The 23,615-nt window shown below is 37.5% G+C and overlaps 1 protein-coding gene across 2 annotated transcripts in view; it reads left to right on the top strand.

Annotated features, from left to right (window-relative positions):
• SEMA7A (semaphorin 7A (John Milton Hagen blood group)) overlaps positions 1-23,615 on the top strand; it is a 550,369-nt gene that overhangs the window by 14,629 nt on the left and 512,125 nt on the right. The window contains exon 1 of one of the 2 annotated variants that reach the window (XM_044077756.1): positions 5,465-5,588. The exons of the other annotated variant lie outside the window; for it this stretch is intronic. Coding sequence (XP_043933691.1) covers positions 5,477-5,588 — 112 coding nt within the window. The 5' untranslated portion in view covers positions 5,465-5,476. Of the gene's footprint in view, positions 1-5,464; positions 5,589-23,615 lie in introns of those variants that run through there. 2 annotated transcript variants of the gene reach the window in all.

Raw genomic sequence — 23,615 nt, 5'->3', positions numbered from 1 at the left:
CTGAAACAGGCCCAGGCTTCCCAAGGAAAGTTTCTCTTACCTTGTTACAGACACTGAGCTAAATCATAAGTATGTCATTTTAGAGAAATCAGGCAATGAGAAAAAAAAACAGTAGGCGTGTAAAACCAACAGCAGTCATGTGGCATATGAGCAAATATCACACAGCTAGTTTGAGAAAAACCCAATACTGTTACTGTGGGGAAATGTAGTTACATTTTGAAATGCACTTTGAGTCATAAGGGAGAGGGGGAGGAGAAGGAATAACAAGTTATGGTGAAACACATTACTTTGTGATGCAGCTGGTATTGAGGTCTGTAATGATAGTTTTAGTTTCATTTAAGCACATATTCTTAAGTGTATTTCTTTTTACAAACTGGTAAAAGTAAGAAAGCAGAAAAAAAGGTGTAGGATAAGGAAGAGGAGGAATGAACGAGGGTAAGAAGGACGAGCTGTAAAAACATAAGGGGGAGAAAAGGAAGGATAGACGTAGCAGATTAAATAGTAAGTCTGAAAAGTGAAAAAGTGAATAAAATAACAGAGAAAGGATGGTAAGGACAGTGAGAACAAGGTGAGCAGTGATGATTTAGAGAGAGGGTAGAACCACGGTGGACTAGTACACAGAGACTAGAAGAAGAGAAATGATAATTGGAGACTCGCATATTAAGGGAATTAGATGGGGAGAGAGGACAGAGTGTAGGCTTTAAGTCTCCATGAAGGTGATACCAGGATAGTCACTGGATTTGACTGAACAAGCAATTGGGAGAGTTACATTGGAAGTAGAGCATACATATATATTGTAATATGTAGGTATTAGTGACCTCTTGCCAGGGACTATTGATGAGGCAGCAAGAAGAGCTACAAGAGAAGCAAGTGGCTTCACAAAGATGGGATGTTAGTTGCACTTTCAGACATGTTAGTATCCTCAGACTGTACAATCAGGAAGGTAGGAATTAAGGAGTGATACCACTGGCTGAAGCAGAAGTAAATCACAATCAGGAAGGTAGGAATTAAGGAGTGATACCACTGGCTGAAGCAGAAGTAAATCACAATCAGGAAGGTAGGAATTAAGGAGTGATACCACTGGCTGAAGCAGAAGTAAATCACTTAACCAGAAAATGTACAATTATGCACAGAGGGCTTATCTTGTCAACAAATGGGGGGGGGGGGCACAGAGCAACTCTCAAAATTAGAAGACTGGGAGGAAGCCTGGTAGACAGAACACTGGTATCCCAGGGGCAGACTCCACATGAGCTGAGATATAATAGGTCTGCTGAAATCTGGACTTAAAAAGTGCATGTAGAATGAGTGCATATTTAAAATAAAGTAGATAAGGAAGGGTTTAACCTGAAAAAGAATGACAGAAAAGGAAGGATAAAGCACAGCTAAATATAACAGCAAGTACAAGCTAAAAGGGTTTGTGGGTAGAAGTAATACTGCACACAGTGTACAATATCTGCAGCCTTGGAGTAAGATAGGGAGAAAATAGTACAGCTGGGAAGGTGGAAGGGGAAGTAAATTTGGCACATAGAATGAAGACGTAGGGCTGTTGAGAGACAGACTGGATATGGCAGTATGAATTTCTAAGGAAGGGTAGAATGGGACCAAACTGAAGATGCAGTAGCAGCATATGCATATGTAAGGAAGGGAAGAACATCAGTTGGCTGAAAGCCACTTTGCATTTTGCGGTTTTCAGTCATGTGACTGAATTCATTATGGATCAGTTTGCTACATGGCGGGAATTCTCTGTACCTGTGGTGTGCCTAGACCTCATTATATTAATAGCAGGAGTGCAGGTGGTGTATCTACATTAGGAAAAGTGCCATGAGCAAAGCATCCCATACATGTCTAGGAGTCTAACTCTGTCTAACCCGAATAAAACTATAATGAACACCTCAGCAATATCCTAGTTATGCATTACCCAAAGGGATAGCCCCCTTTTTTCAATTCTAAGCCTAAAAACAGGGATATTCTACTACCTTCCTTCAAAAGTCTTATAGAATACAAGCAGATTGAAGTGTGTTTGTTCTCCTTAAACAACAGTCATTTGATCTTATATAACACAACCAAACCACCTCACTGTTACCTGTGAAGAATTGGTATCTTTACTTTTTTCTTAATTGTAACAAGCAGCAAGCAACAGAGATCATTCATTCATAACTCTGTCTGTCTGAATAAATATTATTAACAACATTGTCCAAAGTAGAAATAGGAAAGACAGACAACCTGTGGTCATATGCAAAACACACCCCCAGAAAAATGGAAGGGAAGGGAAAAAGAACATTAATCATGGGAGACTTAAATTGGTTGGAAACAATGGGACATGTCAGTATGCAGGTTTGAAAAAAACACACAGTTAAATGGAAATTCTAGATTGGAAAGAAAAGATGGATATGGGAAATAGTGCTGAGAAAAGTGAAGAGGTTAAGTGGGTAGAAGTAAGGATGCTGCTAACAGCTAGCGACCATATCATTCAATATTATTGAGGGGACGATCCATGCACAAAGACAGGTATGGCATTACAGAGGGGTGTACTATAAGAAGCTAGGGAGAATGATGGAAATTTAAATGTGAAATTGAAGAGCTCAGTAGCAATGTGCAAGGAGCAAATGAAAAGTCTGTAAGGAGTTTGATACCCATGAGGGTATAGACGAAAATGAGTGCATTAATAAAGCAATGTGTTAGTGAGGGGAGAAAGAAAGGCAGCAGTTCAAAGAAGGAAGGAAGAATGCAACAAAGCAAGTGAGGGAAGCTAAGGGTTCCAGCGTGTAGCTCACAAGACATTTCCCTGTGAGCTACATCGCTGAAACCAATTGGCTGCAGCAGCAATTTGCCGTAGAGCAATACGGCTGAATAGCATAGCCGCTGCACCTGTACACTATGCAGAGTAATTCTACAACTGGTGGCGATTCTTACAGACAGCTGCCCAGCCATATTCTAGCAGGGACGACCATACTAGATGTGTACCACGTTCTGTATTTTCATGTAAGGAATGCATTTATTGTATTATTTATTTATTTTATTGTCAGACGTCTATATATATATATATATATATATATATATATATATATATATATATATATTTATATTTACATATATACGGGTCTACTTCAAAGGATTGAAAGACCACATCAGTGAAGACAAATTTATCAGGATGAAGTCAGAGAAACTTTAAAACATCGAACACCAGGAACTCCAAAAGCTATCCCCGGGAAAAGAACAACTTGGCCACCGAAACAAAAAAACAAACAAGGAAGCAATTAATACTCTCCAAAGTGGAGGCCTTTTCCCCCTCCTCCCACACCCCTCGAATGTGGGGTCTGCACTCCCACCCCCACTAACTAAATATACCAACTCTGAGATCACACTACATTGGGGAAAGGGCAAAGTTCACCATATTGGCCAAGTGGTTCTTTTCCCAGGGTTAGTGTTTGCTGTTCCGGCAGTTCAATGATGTGAAGATTTGGTGATGTCGTCTCGATTAATCCATCTTCAATAATCTGGTACTTTGATCTTTTGAAGTAGACCCATATCTATGTCTATCTGTCTAATATATATATATATATATATATATATATATATATATATATATATATAAAATTATTACTGTATATGCACTTGTAATACACACACCACATGTCACTGACTGCTAAGAAATTGTCCGACTCAAAGTACAAGCAACACAACTGTTAAAAACCAATGGGTACATAAAAGTGTAGACTATCAAAATCCGTCTGACTCAGCCAGTATTTCAATCACACACATTCTCTCAGACCCAGAAATTTGGAGTAATAGAATTTGTTACACTTGAAATTTGGAGTAATAGAATTTGTTACACTTGAAATTTGGAGTAATAGAATTTGTTACACTTGAAATTTGAAGTACTAGAATTTGTTACACTTGAAATTTGGAGTAATAGAATTTGTTACACTTGAAATTTGGAGTACTAGAATTTGTTACACTTGAAATTTGGAGTACTAGAATTTGTTACACTTGAAATTTGGAGTAATAGAATTTGTTACACTTGAAATTTGGAGTAATAGAATTTGTTACACTTGAAATTTGGAGTACTAGAATTTGTTACACTTGAAATTTGGAGTAATAGAATTTGTTACACTTGAAATTTGGAGTACTAGAATTTGTTACACTTGAAATTTGGAGTAATAGAATTTGTTACACTTGAAATTTGGAGTAATAGAATTTGTTACACTTGAAATTTGGAGTAATAGAATTTGTTACACTTGAAATTTGGAGTAATAGAATTTGTTACACTTGAAATTTGGAGTACTAGAATTTGTTACACTTTCTAAATTCCAGTTAAATCCCTTACTTCTCTAATCTCAAAACCTTAGAGGTGGAATGAATACACAGTGGAGGGGGTGGTGTCATAACCTTGAGAAATGGTGAATAGGGGTGTGTTCCCATCAGCAATGAATCTTCTTCTTCTTCTTTCGGCTTGTTCCCGGTTAGGGGTCGCCACAGTGGATCACCTGTCTGCTCATGATTGGCAGTAGAGTTTTATGGTGTCGAGTTGCCAACCCAGTGCCCAACCTTCCACAGAAGACACACACATGCACGCACTCACACCTAGGGCCAATTTAGAGTGTCCAATCCACCTACAGCATGTCTTTGGCATGAGGGAGGAAACAGGAGCACCCGGAGAAAGTCCACGCGACCACAGGGAGGACATGCAGACTCCACACAGAAGGCACCTCAGCCGAGGATTGAACCAGAGAACCTATTGCTGTGAGGTGACAACACTAACCTAATTATGAATATTAGTAGTGGAGAATTATTCAGTACCTGCATGATGCCTGCACCATGTTTTAATTCACTGGGTGTGCTCTGCCTAAAAAATGTACAGCAATTCCCTGTATTGTGTTGATCATCACAGTATGAGTTTCAGAAAATTAGTTTGTATTATCCATATCATTCCCTTCTCACCACAGCTGCAGGTCCAAGAGCACAAATATCACTTTTGGGACATTAGAAGTGCTGAATACATGTTCAGCAGTGCAGTGGTCAGCTGGTCTTCACCTACCTATATAAACCATGTAAGCATACTTACATATATAACATCTGTGACACAGAGCTAAAATACTTATGTGCTTAAGTGTATGTCTCATTTACTTATAAGCTTTGAAGTGTAAGAATAGTTAAGGATGCAATTTTTGTAGAATAAAATTCGAATGTTAGGTTCTGTTGCCTGTAAATGTAATGAAAATGGGTAACAAGGACATAAACACATGTACAAGAAGTTATTTCTGAGGCAGTTTCATGGCATTATACAAGACAAGTTATTTTGTCTAATGTATTACAATATAAACATAACGTTTGAAAACGTTTTCTGAAGAGTCAGTTCCTTTATATTTGAGCAGGAACTAATACACAGAGCTCTTGCCACATAAATTAGTCCAGGAAGTCTTAACTCATAGCTGAAGACATCTCTGAGTTGAAATTAGCAGAAATAATTTCTGTGATGGGCTGTGTACTTTATGTACTGTTACATATGACTATCATATGCAACTCTTTATTGATTTTGGATGTTTCTGCATCTCACGAAGAAGCCAGAATTACTAAGCCTTTGAACGGTAAGAACAATCACTTCAGGTTCAGTTAGTTTCTGCTTAGCATACTATATGTGTGGAAGCTCAGTAGTTTGTTGTGGGGTTACAGTTCCAGCTCACCTGACATACAGTGTTTTTACAGAATGTTGACATCTTTAAGCATATATTTTCAAAAGGACTAACAGCAGTCAAATATAACCAGTATGTTAAATGTTTCTTTATGGGGAACATCTAGTTCTCTTTCATGTGACTTTAACTGGCTTTAATTACTTCTTAGTTGAAAAAAAGTGAATCAAAACACTTTGTTCTTCAATAGAAAGCAACACTTGCAGAAAAAAATCTTACAGGTAAGTACAGTGTTAACATTTAACTTCTAGGGCTTCCTCTTTCAGCTGGGTAGAATAGAGAGAAGCTTAGCTATTCCTTTTTTATGAACTGCTGGTGATGTCACATATGTACACTATTAAAAATGTATTTTAAAGTCTTGGTTAATAGTTAAAATCAGGGGCAAAAAGTAGCTAGAAATATGCATGGCAACATTGGTTTACAGTTGAAACCCATTTTTCTCTTACCATGTTGTATTGTTGCAGCTTGCATTGTTTGCATTCTATTGTCACATTGTTATGATATTATAATATTTCAACTTCTCTTTTCTTTTCGGCTTACAATACCATGCAATAAAGAAATGGGGAACTGTCGGTTATGATTTGTAGAGGTATAAAATATACCTCACATCTAGATAAACTTTGTTTTCTGTGTATACTGTATAGCTTCATAATGTAAAGGGCAAATAATTTGCAGAACTTTACAAAAAAAGTGGGTCTTCTGTAATTTCTCAACAATTTTTGCATGTATGTGTGTACTCAGTAATTTCTGCTACGCATCTCTTGAAGTACTAAGACGATAAATTGATATATGTAGAGGAATTGGATGCTACAACCAATACCCTTCTCATTTTACTCACTACCGGATCCATGTAAACCTCATGTGCTGCGGACTTTCTGTATTCACAGTAGTGCCATGCTTAGCAGTAAACCCTTTTACTCTAAAGTCACTGCTGCGTCCTGATATTTGTTTAGCAGAAAACATACAACCGACCTTAAAGCAGTGTTCAGTGAACCTCTCTATTTGTGGAAGTTACTTTTTCTTTTGTGAGTGTTTTGCTATTGCAAGAGTGATGCATAACAAGCGTATCCTATAAAAGAGCACAGACTGTTTTATTGTTTCATGTTTGCAAATCAAAAGAACTGTTGCTGAGCATTAGTGATGAAAGTAATGCATACTTTAATTTCTGTTTAGGTAATACTTTGTACTTTAACAATACATCACTGCAGTATTACAGTATTAATGTCAATTCAGCAGCAGAAAAGTGTTACTGGAATTTGAGAGTTATCATAATTATAGGTCAGCAGGAAAGTGCACTATGTCTGTAAAGTAACATTTCTGCTACATGTTTTATAAGCAGTTCTGTAACACAGGCTCCATGTGCCATGACTAACACACCTTTTGTTTATGTAACTATTGTCTGCCCCATAGAGCTGAATATAGTTTAATCATCTGTTCTACCTCTCTCACCACACAGGTAGACGTAGGACTGCAGAAAAGATGACTGTATTAATAAGTTGAAGCAAGATCTGTTAATAATAAAGTACAATGGTATGCAATCTGAAGTATTTCATTTTAAAGCATAAACCCTGTCATGTTGACTTGACAGACTTCCCAAGCAGTTATACAGCCCATGAAATAAGTTGATTTGTATATATAAGAATGAGCAATCAACAGCAGTCAACAAAATAACACAGCCAATTAAACCATTAGGATCCATTCTATAGAGATGTAAAGTACTGTATTTTAAAATGAGCAGAGCATTCTGATTTCTTAATATAGTTTTACAATGCAGTCCTAAGGTGCAGTTTAGGTTATTTAGAGTAAGCAGAACAACCACTTTAGGAACTTTATGGGTGTATTTATACCTGAATAGATAATACCCTTATGGGCCTCATGATGTTATTCAGTGTGTGTGACTTCATCAAGGATCCTATGTTATCTTTAATGAGTAGAACAACTGTTTCTGGGTCTTTGTGAATGCAATATACCTTAATATGTAATTCCCTGCTGGATGACATTTGGAATGGTCATAGGTTTATAGGTTCATAGACAAGTGCTAGGCTAGTTGTCCTTGTGGGCCATTTTAAGCCTAGCCAATTTTCCTCAAATGTGAGAATCAAACCCTGTACTTTGTGTTTGTGAGGTAAACACCTTAACCATTATGCCAACCCCCTAAACCCAAATATCAAACATAGGTCCATAAAAACTATTACAAGCCTAGTCAATAACCAAAAGCTAGAATCAAACCTTGATTTTCTATGTGTGAAGTAAAGAACTTAACCATTATGTGCTCCTGGTCACTTTATCAAGAATTCTGATATTATAAAAATCTTAGGTTTATAGACATTTATCTATGTACATAGCAGATACAGGGTCTATATTAAATCAGTGAATGCTTAAAATAGCGAAAGCTGATTTATCGACCCTTTAAGAGCAAAACCTGACAATCCCAAAGACACAGAACAGCGATTTTTTTTTTCCCAGGGAAAAAAATCAGTGGGCCGTTTTCAGGACTTTGCCATTTCCTCCAGTGTGGTGCAATCTCAGAGTTGGTATATTTAAGTAGGGAGTGTGTGTGTGTGTGTGTGTGTGTGTGTGTGTGTGGGGGCAAAGCCCCCCACTTTATTTTGAGCTTTGAACTTTTTTTTTTTTTTTTTGTGGAACAGCGATTTGTTTTCCCTGGGAAAAAAAAAATCACTGTTCTGTGTCTTCAAGATTGTCAGGATTTGCTCTTAAAGGATCGATAAATCAGCGTTCACTATTTTAAGCACTTGCTGATTTAATACAGATCCGCAGATGCATCGTCTGCTGATACTTTTCACTACTGATACACGCTACGTTAATTGCATTAATCAGTATCTTTGATTTTTACGTGCATGCCTGCTTATTCATTTGTTGGATAAAAATGGTCCATGGTTATGAAGAATGATTGCTGGTAACTGTAGCAGGTGGGTTGATGGCTTTTTAAACCACTTAATTTTATCAGTGCCTTCACACACACACACACACACACACACACACACACACACACACACACACACACACACACACACACACACACACACACACACACATACCTGCTCATGATTCAGCATACCCTAACGTGCCTTACTTTTATTATGTAGTGGATTTCACATTTAACAAGATTGTGTGGGTACAACTATTAAAATAAACTTGTAAACCACTACTCCATGGCATAAAGATATGAATCCCTGACTATGACCTCAGCGACTTGAGCTCAGTTAGAGGCTCAGGTGCTGGGGGAAACAAGTGAGGATGAGTGGGAAGGGGTGGCAACTGTTGGCTCCCCTATTCCAGGAGGCAGAGTGGCGTTTCTGCTTGTCATTTAGCATTTTCCCAGTGACAGAGTAGTTCTGTAATCACATGACAGATTACATTCTGCATACAGGGTGTGGGAGCTAATTGATGCTAAATGTCGTGATACTCTTGATGTGAACTAGCCCTGCCTAGTTAGGTAATAACAAAAACTCCCTGGCATACAATGACAATATATGTCATGTGACCAGGTTTCCACTTTGTCTTCCTAACCCACTAATGGCTGCAGGAGTCCCAGCCCAATGGGAGTAGTACCGAGGCCACTAAAATTAGCAGCAGTTGGAGCAACACCAAACAACTGATGATCTGCTGGAAAGGTATGCAAAGAAGCAAAAAAAAAAAAAATGTAAAACTGTACATTTTGTTTAATTCAGGACACTTCCATTTAAGCTAGTTCAATAGCAGGATACATTACACAGATGCCTTCCTTGACGTGTTAAAGCAATATTCCTCCATCAGCATATTTACAAAACACAATTTAAGTAACATGTCTTTAAAAGTTTTAAAATCTGTACTTGACTATATTTATTCTATACATGTGATTTCTGAAGTAAGGGGTTTAGGATATCTTGGAAGTCTGTCTGAATTCCATGTTCATATAAGTACAATGAATTTAATGGAAAATTCACATTTGCCTCTTGCATATTTTTGTTTTTATAATGAACTCCAATATTAGTGTCCCTCATGGAATTCTTCCTGCTGTGCCCAATGTGCAATGTTGACTAGTTTAGGCATTATTTCCCTGGAGTGAAAAAAAATTATCCCATAAAAAAAGTAAATATGTGCATTGGATTCATACTTTATTCATTCAGTCTCCACTGACCTGCTTAATCCAGTCAAGGTTGCAGGGGATCTGCAGCTTATCCTTGCACTAACTGAGTGCAAGGCAGAAGAATTTCTCCTGAACTGGTTGCTAAATTCATTGCAACACATGCACACACACAGGCACACATGCGCAGCCACTAAGTTATGACACACGCATGTACAAGCAATTTGGAGGAATTCTTTCACCAGTTCACGTATAACACATCTTTGCATATACAATATGCACCTTGCAGAAACCTGAAGAGATGCAGGGAGGATATATATACTCCACACAGAAAGCATGCCAGCGGGAAACCAAACTGGACAATGAAGTGCTGTGAGTCTGCAGTCCCCATATATTAGGTTTAAAATGTCTTAAAAGGGTAAATACTCTGATTTTAGTACTGAGTTGAATAACATCCAGTCAAGTTTTTCTGTTAAATGGAGAGTTTCACCTGATGAAATAGTTTATTTCCTGCAGCCACATGTCAAAGCATCCTATTTCCGAATGCTAAGAGTAATGCAAACTTGATGGCATTCCAGTATAATGTAACCATACCTCTCAACCTTTAAGAGCAAGAAATCTGGACAAAGCCATAAATAAAATTGGGACAAAGGCCCAAAAATAGGGACAATTTTTAAATATTGCTCTTACAAACTTAAAAATTTGATAGAACAACAGGTTTTGTGTTAGCATGAATTTTCTAAAGGGTATGAAGTCTGAAACTCAAATGTCTGCCATTATTCCCTCACATCAATCTTTAATGATTTGTCACTAATTTGCCAGAAAAATCACAATTTTATGAAAAAAAAAACCAGACCAAAAATATAAGGCAAAAATCTGGACATTCTGAGAACATCTGTGTAGTTGAGAGGTATGAAAGTAACATTTGAATGCCTTTAGACAAACCTGGTTAATGTTTTTTTTATCTATTACATAATACAATTTAATACTATGTCAATTACTAATGACCTCAATATGCTTATATATGAATCAAGTGTGCTAAGCTGTTACATGTTCTCATTGTATTCAACAATAGTATAGTGTTTGAGCTAAAAATATGATCTCAGATATTTACCTTGTATTTGTGCAGTTATAGAGAACTAAATCTGAAAGCTAAATCTGAAAAAAAAATCAGTTTCTTTATCTTAGTGTTACATGTTATATAGTTATATCTAATAGGAAGTTGAAAAAAGTGCACAGTAAATGGAAAGTGAAGGTGGTTTCTGAACGATTTACAAGAATATAAAAATGGATAACACAAAACTAACCTCAGAAATGCAAGCCACATCACTTCACAGTTCCACAAAGAGGGAAGCGGTAGTGTTAACACACTACCAGTAATCTCAGAAAATGTTAGTAACAACTTCCTTGTAAGCATGGTGTTGTTTCCATATACCCTGTATGTGCTGAGCATGCTGTTGCATTGCTATGTAAACGTGTCTGTGTGATTATTGTTAGCTGTAAGGCTTGACACTTACATGTACAGAGAGCAGTGAATGTCCTCAAATGAAAATGCAGGCAAACTGACAGAACAGATAAGTGTGTAGGAAGCAGGCTGGTGTACTAGAGCTAATAAAACACCAAATACTGGCTTCACAGTTTACAAAAAAACATACTTGGCAAAAATAATAATCTGTGTGGATAAAACAAGCACATCTTTATTTCTTACACTTTTACTCCTTGGTCTTACAGCCTTTTTAGGTTGCAACAGTTAACTACAAAAGGTACTTTAGATATCAAAAGTGTCACTCCATCAATAAATTCCCTACTGTGAAACATGAAACTTGTTAGAAACTTTAGCAACATAATCCTGTGATAATTACAGGATGTGAATTCATCTGGTCCTGTGATAATTACACAGTTGTGGTCAGATACCCCAGAGTGCACATCTTTTACTGGCTCTCTAAGATCCATAAACATGTTAACACTCTACCAGGAAGGCCCACTGTGGCTGGAATAAGTGGTCCATTGGAGGAGGGTGCATATTCATAGGTTCATAGGTGTGTACTAGGCCAATGGCCCTGGAGCCTTTACAAACTTATCCCATAGAAGTGCCTCTGTCAAGTAGATCCACTGGAGTTATCCCCGGGGTGAACTTTCTATTTGCCATCCACTCATCAAGATTTCTGTTGAAGAGAGCCAATGAGGTGCTCTGCTTGACATTTATGAGAAGTCTATTCCAGAGCATGGGCTGTCCCTCCGGCATGGTCTGTTGATTGTGGTAAATGAGGTTGAGGTCTCTGCAGCATGTGGTGTGGATGGATTGGGATTTCTTTAGATGTAGCATTTCTAACAGAGCTGGGTCAGACATGGGTTTGTAAGTCAAGCAGAGATTGCTTCTTAGTAGATGATATGAGACAGAGAATAGCTGGAGTTTTTTTGAGTCTGTCCATGTAGGACATGTGATTAAGGCCTAGGATCCTCTTCATGAGGTACTTTTGTGGTCTTTCCAGTTGTTGCATGTGTCTAGTGAGGTACATGCCAAATGGAGCATTATACTCAATGATTGACCTAATCAGGGAAGAGTAGAGAGAGATGATGACCTCTTTCTTCCTGGATGCAAAACCCTTGGTAATGAGATGTGCTACATAGAAGGACTTTCTGGCCACAGTGGCAATATGGTGGTCGAAGGAGAGGTTGGTGTCAACCTGTGTCCCCAGATCTCTTATATCACCTTCAGTTTACAGTGGGCTCCCATCGATGTGGTATTTAGTGGGAACTGAGTTTTTCCCAAAGAGGATGATTATGCATTTTTTGGCTTTAAGCTTAAGGCCATGGTTTTGACGATCACTGATCTCACTGAGGCTTTCTGTAAGATGTCTACATCACTTGGGGAGTTAATAATGATTCCCAGCTTGCAGTTGTCTGTCGACTTGGTCAGACAGAGTTCCTCCGTGTTTGCCTGGACTTCTGAGAAGCAAATGCCAAACAGGAGAGGACCCAGGACAGATCCCTGTGGGACTCCACTAGTGACTGGTCAGCAGTCTGACTTGGAGTCCACTACTTTCACACTGTGGGTTCCATCTGTGAGCCAATTTGCAACCCACCTAGTGATATAGGGGTTGATGCCTAATTTGGTGAGTTTATCAATAATTCCTGAGTGGGGAATGGTATCAAAGGCCTTGGCCAGATCGAGGTTGGCTGTATGAACTGCCTTGCCATCATCCACAGCTTTGGTGACTGACTCAAAGAAGTCAACCAAGTTGAGCAGGCATGATCAACCTTTCACAAAAACAAATTGCGTGGGATCTAGAGTTTGGAGATTCCCTATATCCTTGTTAATTAGGTTCATGATGATGCACTCCATAGCCTTACATATGAGACTCATCAGGCTAATGCAGCGATAATTCCCAGGGTCTATAGTCGCTTCTCCTTTATGGAGAGGGATGACTGTAGCAGTGCACCATTCGGTAGGGACAAAGCCTGAGGCAAGGCTGTGATTGAACAGGGCACACAGATGTGGTGCCAGTTCACTTTTTAGTTCATGTAGAACACATCCAGGGATATTGTCGGGTCCCATGGAAACTGTACTCCTGGCCTTGGACAATGCATCTTTAACCTGTGCTGCAGTAATGCTGGGTGCCTGGCATTACTCTGGTATTGTTACACTAAAGGACTTTGAACAAACTAAGAAAACACAAGTATGGCGAAAAAAACTGTGAGCAAAACGCTGTAGAACAGATGCAAACTCCCAATAAGTTTGAAAATACGATTTAATAAACTAAGCGCTTTCGGAAGGACCTGTGCCCCTCCTTCTTCAGAGTAACAAACAAATGAATGAATTCAAAACAAACTTCCAGGCAGCAACTCATATTTAAAATCTTAGTCATTAATTAATTGGTAATGCTATTAAGCAATTAAGCAATAAAAATGTACAGGCAAGAAGCATCAGATTTTAAAAGGGGCATGTCTATAGAGTGGTAAGTGTTACCAAGACTTTTTCACCTAGTAACATTATTTACTCAGTGCTTCTAAGCATTATTGTCAATGCTTTATAAGTACATTTCTAAAGGCAGTTACTTAAATACTGTTTAAATACCCGATGAGTATTATTTAAAAATATGTGTGTTAAATACACAAACTTATTAAATAAAGCATAAAAGTTAAACTAAATTAAGCTTAATTCATAAAAATCCACATACTAAAAGTTGTATGTATATATATATTTTTAAATTTTTAAAAATTTTTAAAATTTTTAAAAACACATCAAGTAAATCTAATGCCAGCCCATAGTAGGGTAATCAAACTTATTGCATTCTAAACATAATGTCAGCAACAACAACAGGGGTGCATTAAACACATTCTTATAAGGTTAATTCGTAAATTGAAAATAACCTATCTTTTCAAGGCCAATTTTTTCAGGACACAAGCAATAGATATTTGTTCGTTTAATCCTGGTATATCACCAGCTGCAGTTCTAATTTGCCAAAATAATTCCTCCATCTCTTGGTGGATTTGCCAGGGGCCAATATATGGAGTGTGGTCTACCTGCTTTAACACTGTGAATTTAAATTTGTGTGTTGGATGTTCAATAATGTGGCAAGTTAGTGCATTTGTCTCATTTTTCTTATTAATAGCATAACAGTGTTCGTATATACGTTGTTTAAGCTTACGCTCTGATTTTCCTATATAAAAAGCGTGGCAATCTGAGCAAGTTGCCACATACACTATCGCTTTGGTGTTACAGTTGAATTTACCCCTAATTTTGTACTCAATGTTATTAATGTTCACAGAATACCCTTCTTTTATGAACTTACATTGAGTGCAAAACCCACATTTTGTCATGCCAAAATTGTGTGTACGTATGATAGATTTGCCAGTTTCTAACAAATTTTTCAAGTTGACCCCTCTTCTGAATGTAATAGATGGAGGGCCCCCAAATTTTTCATTGAAGTTTCTATCCCTTGAAAGTATAACCCAATTCTTACATAAGATGTCACGAATGAATTTATGGTCTATGGAGAAGGTACACAGGAACTTTAGGTTACACTGTGATTCATGTTGGACTACACGAACACAATGTTCACCTTCAAGTTGCCTGTTAGCAGGACGAAGTTGTACTTCTGTATTTAATATAGGACTAAAGTGCCCTATATTCCGTTTCTGTACTACTTCTTGCATTATCTCTCCTACCATCTTACAAGGGTAACCTCTATTGTGAAACATGTTGGAAAGCTTAACACATTCGTCTAGGAAATCCTTTTCTTCAGTTACCATCCTAGCTGCCCGTACCATTTGCCCTTTTACTACAGCTTTCTTTTGGTAATGGATGGCTGCTGGAGAAATGTAAGAAACCGTTAGAATGTGTAGGTTTCCGATAAATAGTGCTTTTAAATCTTAAGTTTTGTTCATACTTGTGTAACCATATATCTAAGAAGTTGATACTTGAGGGGTTACTTTCATAGGTAAATTCCAAAAAGTTAGTCATGTTGGACATCGAGGTGATAAAAGATGGAATGTCATCAAGGGGGCCTTTCCACAAAAAGAACATGTCGTCCAGGTACCTAGTGTACCAGGCGACATGCCTTTTGAAGGTTGGGTCATGAAATAGGAGGGAATTTTCCCAATGGGCCATTATGCTGTTGGCGTAAGCCCCTCCACAGGGGGAGCCCATTGCTACACCAGATGTCTGTAAGTACATTTGACCTTCAAACTTAAAGAAGTTACATTTAAGAATTAACTCAAGGAGGGTTTCTACTATACAGATGGTATTGTTATCAACTTGCCTGTCAAACATGAATTCCCTAATCCACTCTAGGCCTATGTCATGGGGTATAACTGTGTATAGATCTTTTACATCTACTGTAAGGAAAATGAACTCAGGATTAAATGGGATGTTGTTAATATTTCTCAAAAAGCTCCAAGAATCCTTACAGATTTGCTTCTCATTAGTAATCAATGGTTTTAATAAGATGTCTATATAAGAAGCTGCAGCACTAAGGATCGACCCTCTCCCATCAACAATAGGTCTAAAAGGTGGATCCTGTTCTGATTTGTGAATTTTAGGCACACCAAATAAAGATGGTAATTTAGGAGATGGCATACTTAAATACGTGTGCAATTCAATATCAATGGAATTCTCAATTAGTAAATCTTCTATGGTGTTTTTAACCTCACTGTATGCAATGTTGACTTCGTTGATACTAACCTCCTGATATGGACCCAATGTTAGGTGAGTTAACATACTGTTCACATAGGCATGTTGTTCCATAAAAATTAAACCATTCCCTTTATCGGGTTTCATAACCCTGATATTGCAATTTCGTAAGGTCTGGATAAGGTCTCTTTGTTGTACTGATATATTCAAATTACCCCTCTGTAAGCTATTTATTTTTGATGCCAAGTGTCTTAAATCCAACTCACAAGCTGTCTCGAAAATTTTAAGCCTGTCGAGGAGTGGTGGGTTAAAGACACTGGCTATCCTAAAATTGTTAAGAAGGGTAGGCATGTCCCCTAAAGTAGCTTTCAAATTTAGCTTACACACAAACAACTTAATGTCTATAATAGTTTTGACTAAGTCAAAGTGGGTGTCAGGAACAAAACTCAACCCTTTGGAAAAGAAGTCGCACATGCTTTGGTCTATGTTGAAGGAGGAATAGTTATATATCTTAAAGTCCCCTTCTGCGCTTCGCACAATGTGCAATTTTTCAGGTCGTTCCACTATCTCCGCTTCTGGTTCCGTTTGTTGCCCGGACCGTTCTGGTTGGTATTGGACCTCAAGTTCCTCTGATGGGGATTCTCGCCTTGCCGAAAACCCTGAATATCTTGGGCCTTGTTAGAATTGTTATTATGTACTTGTCTGTTGTTGTTTCCACCTTCCTGATAATTATTTTTGTCATTGGGTTGTACATAGTCATTGGAGACTTCATCCAATAGGACATCTTGCTGGCAATCAACTTGCAACGGTTGGGCATGTGCTCCCAACCCAGATGGATAATCTGCGTTGCTGGCGTGATGTCCTCTTTCTATAGTGTTGTTATTAGTTTTAGCACTATGTTTTACTTGAGTAACTAAAGGAGGGTTTGGATACGCTGTTGAGTTTGCGTATTGAAATAAATCTCTCCTTATTTTCTTTTGTTTGTTACTAGATAACTTGTTCATTGTTGCTTCGATGCTAGGAAAAATTCTCGTATATTCATACCTATGTCTAGGAAAATCACTATTTCCTTTAATGTCAGCCTCCAATTTTTCTAAATCCACTTGATACTCGTGAATTTGTTCTAGATAATGCATTATAAGCACTTGCATAAAGTCAAATGCTTGTTTGTCAAATAAATTAAGTAATGCGGTATGAAGGCTTGAACCCTTGATTAATCCTACTGGGAACCTCCACTGACGTAGTCCTTTCGGGACTATCTTTTTGTTTAAACATTCTTCCAAGTAGGCTACTTCCAATTGAAGTTTCCTACACTTAAATAGTTTATAATCAAGTTCATTAATGAGTAATACAATATCACTGTTCATACCTTCACCAGTCTGTTGTGGTTCGACAGCGTTGTTGTTGCTGTTAAAAAAGTCTCTTCTCTGCAGGAAGTTACTGATTGAAGGGGTCGACTGCCATACTGGTTGTGGTGTCCCTTCTGATGGAGTAACCCTGTTCGCAAACGAATCTGAGCGCTGTTGGCCGGCTGGTATGGTTGAAAATAATGAATTCGTGTTGTCAACCCGGTCATGCGCCGCAGTGTTGTTCCTAAGTGTAGAATTTTCTGCTAGTGAATGGGGTGGATCCGGTATAAGATTTTGCCGTTCAGTCCGTTGTTCCTTTGGTTTTGCTGAGTTATTTGTAGCCATTACGCTATCCAGTTGATCGAACCGTTGTGTTAACCGGTCAATGCGACCCATAATAAGATGGATTAGTATAGTCAAGTTACCCTCGTCGGCGTTCGCCTCCACGACCTTCCTAGGTGAGCTGTGAAGCTCGTTGCTGCCTGAGTCACCACATCCGCCAGTTTGGGTGAACAGTAATAAAGAACTTTGCTCAGCAGTTCCATCGACATTAGCCATAAGGCACTATTACACTAAAGGACTTTGAACAAACTAAGAAAACACAAGTATGGCGAAAAAAACTGTGAGCAAAACGCTGTAGAACAGATGTAAACTCCCAATAAGTATGAAAATACGATTTAATAAACTAAGCGCTTTCGGAAGGACCTGTGCCCCTCCTTCTTCAGAGTAACAAACAAATGAATGAATTCAAAACAAACTTCCAGGCAGCAACTCATATTTAAAATCTTAGTCATTAATTAATTGGTAATGCTATTAAGCAATTAAGCAATAAAAATGTACAGGCAAGAAGCATCAGATTTTAAAAGGGGCATGTCTATAGAGTGGTAAGTGTTACCAAGACTTTTTCACCTAGTAACATTATTTACTCAGTGCTTCTAAGCATTATTGTCAATGCTTTATAAGTACATTTCTAAAGGCAGTTACTTAAATACTGTTTAAATGCCCGATGAGTATTATTTAAAAATATGTGTGTTGTTGTTGCTGACATTATATTTAGAATGCAATAAGTTTGATTACCCTACTATGGGCTGGCATTAGATTTACTTGATGTGTTTTTAAAAATTTAAAAATATATATATACATACAACTTTTAGTATGTGGATTTTTATGAATTAAGCTTAATTTAGTTTAACTTTTATGCTTTATTTAATAAGTTTGTGTATTTAACACACATATTTTTAAATAATACTCATCGGGCATTTAAACAGTATTTAAGTAACTGCCTTTAGAAATGTACTTATAAAGCATTGACAATAATGCTTAGAAGCACTGAGTAAATAATGTTACTAGGTGAAAAAGTCTTGGTAACACTTACCACTCTATAGACATGCCCCTTTTAAAATCTGATGCTTCTTGCCTGTACATTTTTATTGCTTAATTGCTTAATAGCATTACCAATTAATTAATGACTAAGATTTTAAATATGAGTTGCTGCCTGGAAGTTTGTTTTGAATTCATTCATTTGTTTGTTACTCTGAAGAAGGAGGGGCACAGGTCCTTCCGAAAGCGCTTAGTTTATTAAATCGTATTTTCAAACTTATTGGGAGTTTGCATCTGTTCTACAGCGTTTTGCTCACAGTTTTTTTCGCCATACTTGTGTTTTATTACTCTGGTATTGTGATTGGTCCTTTGGGTGGAGGAGGGGTAAATTTGGCACTGAATCTGTTGGCCAGTATGTTGGCAATATCTGTTGGAGGAGGTACCATTGTGCAGTAACTCAGAGCAAACCTGGGTATTGTCATTGAGACTTTTGATATAACTATAGAAGGCTTTGTGGTTGTTTTTAGTGTCTGCTGCAATTCTGCCTTCATAGCTGGCTTTAGAGGTTTTGATGAGGAATTTCAGCTTTTTGTTGAGGCTAATAAGGGAGTTTTAACAGTCTTGGGACTTCACCTTTTTCTGCAACAGTTTCTTCCTTCTGTTGTAAAGTTTATTAATGGTAGGGGACCACCAGATTGGCTTCCTTTTTTTTGGAGGAGAGTGTTTTGGTTCTGTTGGGTACAGCTAGTTCCATGCATTTTTGTATGTGTTCATACAGCACATTGGTGTATTAATGTCATTAATGAATATCTGCAACCACAACTGAAACAACTGCCCTCATAGGGATAGTGGTCAGCTATTACACCTTCTGACAATAAGGTTGTTTTGTCATGACTGATGGTGAAGTTTGTAAATTTCAATTGAGCACAATGTGGGGTTATGAGCTTTATAACATTTCTGTTGGCAGTTCTATTTCCGGTAGGTTAACAGTAGATCTGATACAGTTCTCTCTTCTTATCATTTTTTTTCTTTTTGGTAGGAAGATATTTTTGCTTAAGAAAAAGGAAGAGTGCTATGGAGCCAATTTTTGAGCTGAGTTATTCTAAACTTATCATAGGCTTATTTGAGGAGACTTGCATTTGTGTGGAGAGTTATTTTCAAGAGGATGTTAAAATGTATTATAACTGCATAGATGATCTATTCCTTATTTGCGATAGTTGTTGTTGTGTCTTTCGGCTTTTCCCGATTAGGGGTCGCCACAGCGGAACTCCGGTCCGCTAATGATTGGTAGTTGACTTTTACTTGCTGAGTTGCCAGCCCTGATGCACAACCTTCAACGAAGGTATGCCCATTCACGCATGTCTGCACGCAGAAGACGCTCTAGCTGAGAATCGAACCAGACATCATCTTACTGTGAGCCGACAACGCTACCGCAGCACCACCACCGCGGATCCTTATTTATGATAGTGTTCAGGCTAAATTTGGGAATTTCTTTCAGAGACTGACTCAGAAGAATTGAATACTTTCCTTGCAGTATGTTAGAAATGAGTATAGTATTAACCATTTGGATATGAGCTTGGATTTAAACAACAACGAAGCTCATGTTCACTGTGTATAGAAAACCATTTGCTGTCATTACTTTTCTTATGGTAGGTATTCTGAATCTGTCACAGATGAATCACTCTCTACCTTATAGTGACCCAATAAGAGTATGAGCAGTCAGTTCAGATATGATGGTGAGTTTCATAATGTGGCTCAAGAGATACTGTGAGGATTGAAAGGCAGGGGATTATCAGATTAATCTTTTACAAGAGGCCTGTCATGAGTGGACTTGTTAGATAAAGGATTTGTGGACAGACAGGAGATATATTTGTTACAACATTGTCTCATGGATTGTCAGACAATGCAGGTGTATTCTGAGTGATGTTTATTTTCCAGACCCCTTAAAATTATCATTAAGGTCATTTACATTAAGTATACTTCACTACTATAACAAAAAACTGTTATTAAGGCATGTTTTTCTTTTCTATTATTATGTGTTGTGACCCCATATTGCAAATTAAAATGTAATAATTTAATAAAGATGTTTAAGAAATGTCACTTACAGTAACTACCCAAGACTTACAGATGGACTGATACGGTCTGTTGTGTATGTCTCTAATATGGAATGCCACGTCTGTGACACAGAACAGTGCCATGGCTGCACAGCATGCATTTATTGAGATGACTCAAAGGTCCATTACATGAATGGGCAAAAACATGTGAGTAGAGCAGCTCTAACTGTCATGCATCTCATTTCATAGATTCATTGCATCTGTCCCTGTAGTATGGATTATATAGGTCAAATAATCAGAAAAATGAGATTATGCATTTTAACATATCTGTGTGCTATTAGTATTAGCTTTTCTATTAGTCCTGCTGAGAACAATTTCAGTTTGAATCACAGTGGTGATGGGAGAATTAATATTCTTTATTTTATTTAGGGAAAAACTATGGATACTTGACACAAATATTGTACAGATCTGTAAAAAAAAAGAGACATGGTACAGCTTTCATTTCAACACACTACAACCTTGAGGCTAGGAATAATGATTTGATAAGTAAATATTTTATTGTAATATGATTATTATGATTAGAATACTCTTGTTAAAGTGAAGTTATCCTTTTCTTTTCTCCTTCCTGTTGTGTTAATTTTTTGTCTTTATGAGGTATTAAAGTACTGCTTGGATTCTGTAAGCTGTGTAAATGCAGGCCTTGCGATTACCACAAGGCCTTATGAATTCAGGTCCTGTAATAATCAAAAAGCTACATTCCTTAAGTTCTTGCATTGTTCTGTGTTTTACATTCAGTGAAGAATGTACTGAGTTGATAGAGTGGTTTTTTTTTGCTATTTAAAGTGCTTACTGTTGTTATTATTTGTCATAAGGCCAAGGAAATTGTTTCATTGTAAGAAATAAAGACGTATCTGTTTTATCCATACCTATTTTGTTGGTGGTGAAGTTGGGTTGTATGTATATACTTTATATAAACTTTATATTACACAAGGCTTGAGAGTAACGGCTTATGAGCAAAAAGGAAAAAAAATCATCACACCATAGGGTAGGAGCATTGTGAAAATTTTCATCTTCTAAACTTATAGCAACACAATGGAGAGAATGGGTGTATATTAGAAGAACGAAACGATGAAAGAGTGAACACTCTTTTGTCGACACATAAAACCCAAAGTCTGAAAACAGCAAAGTTAAAAAAAAAAAATCGCTGTTCCAAAAAAAATTATAAAGACAAAATAAAGTGTGGGGCTTCAACCCCCTACAACCCCCAATGTGGGGGGGGGGCTGTGCACCCTACACCCCCCCCCCACTTAAATATACCAACTCTGAGATCGCACCACAGTGGAGAAAACAGCAAAGTCCCAAGAACAGCCCAGTGATTTTTTTCCCTGGGAAAAAAAAAATTCTTCTATAACTTCGCTTTTTTCAGACTTCGGGTTTTAAGTATCAATAAAAGAGTGTTCAGTCTTTGTCGCTTTGCTCTGCTAATATAGACCTGGAAAGAATTCAGAACTATTTTTTGCCCCCAGAAATGGGGCAGATGGCTATTAATGAAAACTGGATAAAGGACAGATTGGGCATGATTAAAGATACTTTTCATTTAATAAATTTTGTGTAGAAGTAATGACCGTATTTTGATTTAATTGATGTTTCTTTGATGTAAAATGCAATAAAGACAAGTTAATATGAACTGTTCAAAACTGCAGGATGAAAAAGTTTTGCTCTTTAAAGGTTTTAAATGAGTAGCATGGGAATTACTGAACCTGCTGACACTTGCAGTGGTTTACTAGCCTCCTCCAATTCCAAGAAGAGGCGGGTGTCATTATGCAACTTCACCTCAAAAGATTTCTTTCTGCATTTGTTTTGTGAAAATGCATTTTATGAAAAAGGTGGCTTAGTTAACAAGAAAGTGATCCACACATACAATTTTGAAAATGTTGTTGCAAAATAGTAAAATAATGACAGAGTAATTACTAGTTGTTAACACACACGTAGGAAAAACAATTCAGTGAAATTTGTTTTATAATTTTATTTATTTGCACTTTGCTGATGGATCAGTCACACTAGGTTAGTAAATCTTTTCAAGAGCACCTGCAGTGGTATTTATACTGACCAGGAGACATTTGGCCACAGCACAATGCACCTTCTACTCTTTTTGATTAAGCACCATTTACATTATTCTGATTAACGTTAGTTTACAGCCCGAGTTTGAAGGCTGAATACTTGTTTTTTATATTTTGGCAGTAGGTGACGCTATGTTCTTAAGGTCAGTTTTTAGATTTGTAAAGATTGTGAGGTAGACAGAGTTAGGTATGCAGGTTTTGTGGTATTCATTAAATTCAAAATGAGGAACAATGGTAGACTTCAGCGGACTGATGAATGCTAAATCTGAGGTTTGTGGTATTATGGTCTACAGGGTACAATGAAGAGTAAAAATGGCCATTATACAGAGGAGCTGGCCTTGGTCAGGACTCTTTCTGTAGGAGATGAGCATTCCAGGTAATATTAATAGAAGAGTGGTACAATGATTTTAATACAGTGTTTCTGCGGGACAATGGAAGGTTGAACACTTCCAATGAAGACAACTCCAGGTGAATAGCAACATTTAAGGGAAATGACAGATGCACATGTACTTCTTTTCTTTGTGTTAAAAATGACCAAAACAGCCATTCATGATGGTATGAGAGTGAATATTACCAATGTTACTGGTCTATTTCCTTTTGGGAGTGTAGAGAAAAGTGACGGGTAGGGAAAGGACTGGCATGTTGCAGAAATCTCTGCAAACCATAACAGTTTGGAGGATTTATAATACAGAAAAAAGAATCCAGGAGTCATTTCAAATGCTGCAAACTATGGGGCTGCCCACTGCAGCCACACTTAGTCCACATAAACTCATACTCTTCATCAGATGTTTGATGAAGATGTGGCTTTGCCCACTGCAGCCACACTTAATGCACATAAAGACATACTCTTCATCAGATG

This window comes from Protopterus annectens, chromosome 7.part0, assembly GCF_019279795.1.
Source record: "Protopterus annectens isolate FY-2018-M chromosome 7.part0, PAN1.0, whole genome shotgun sequence".
NCBI lineage: Eukaryota > Metazoa > Chordata > Ceratodontiformes > Protopteridae > Protopterus > Protopterus annectens.
This window is presented reverse-complemented; position numbering and strand designations above follow the sequence as displayed.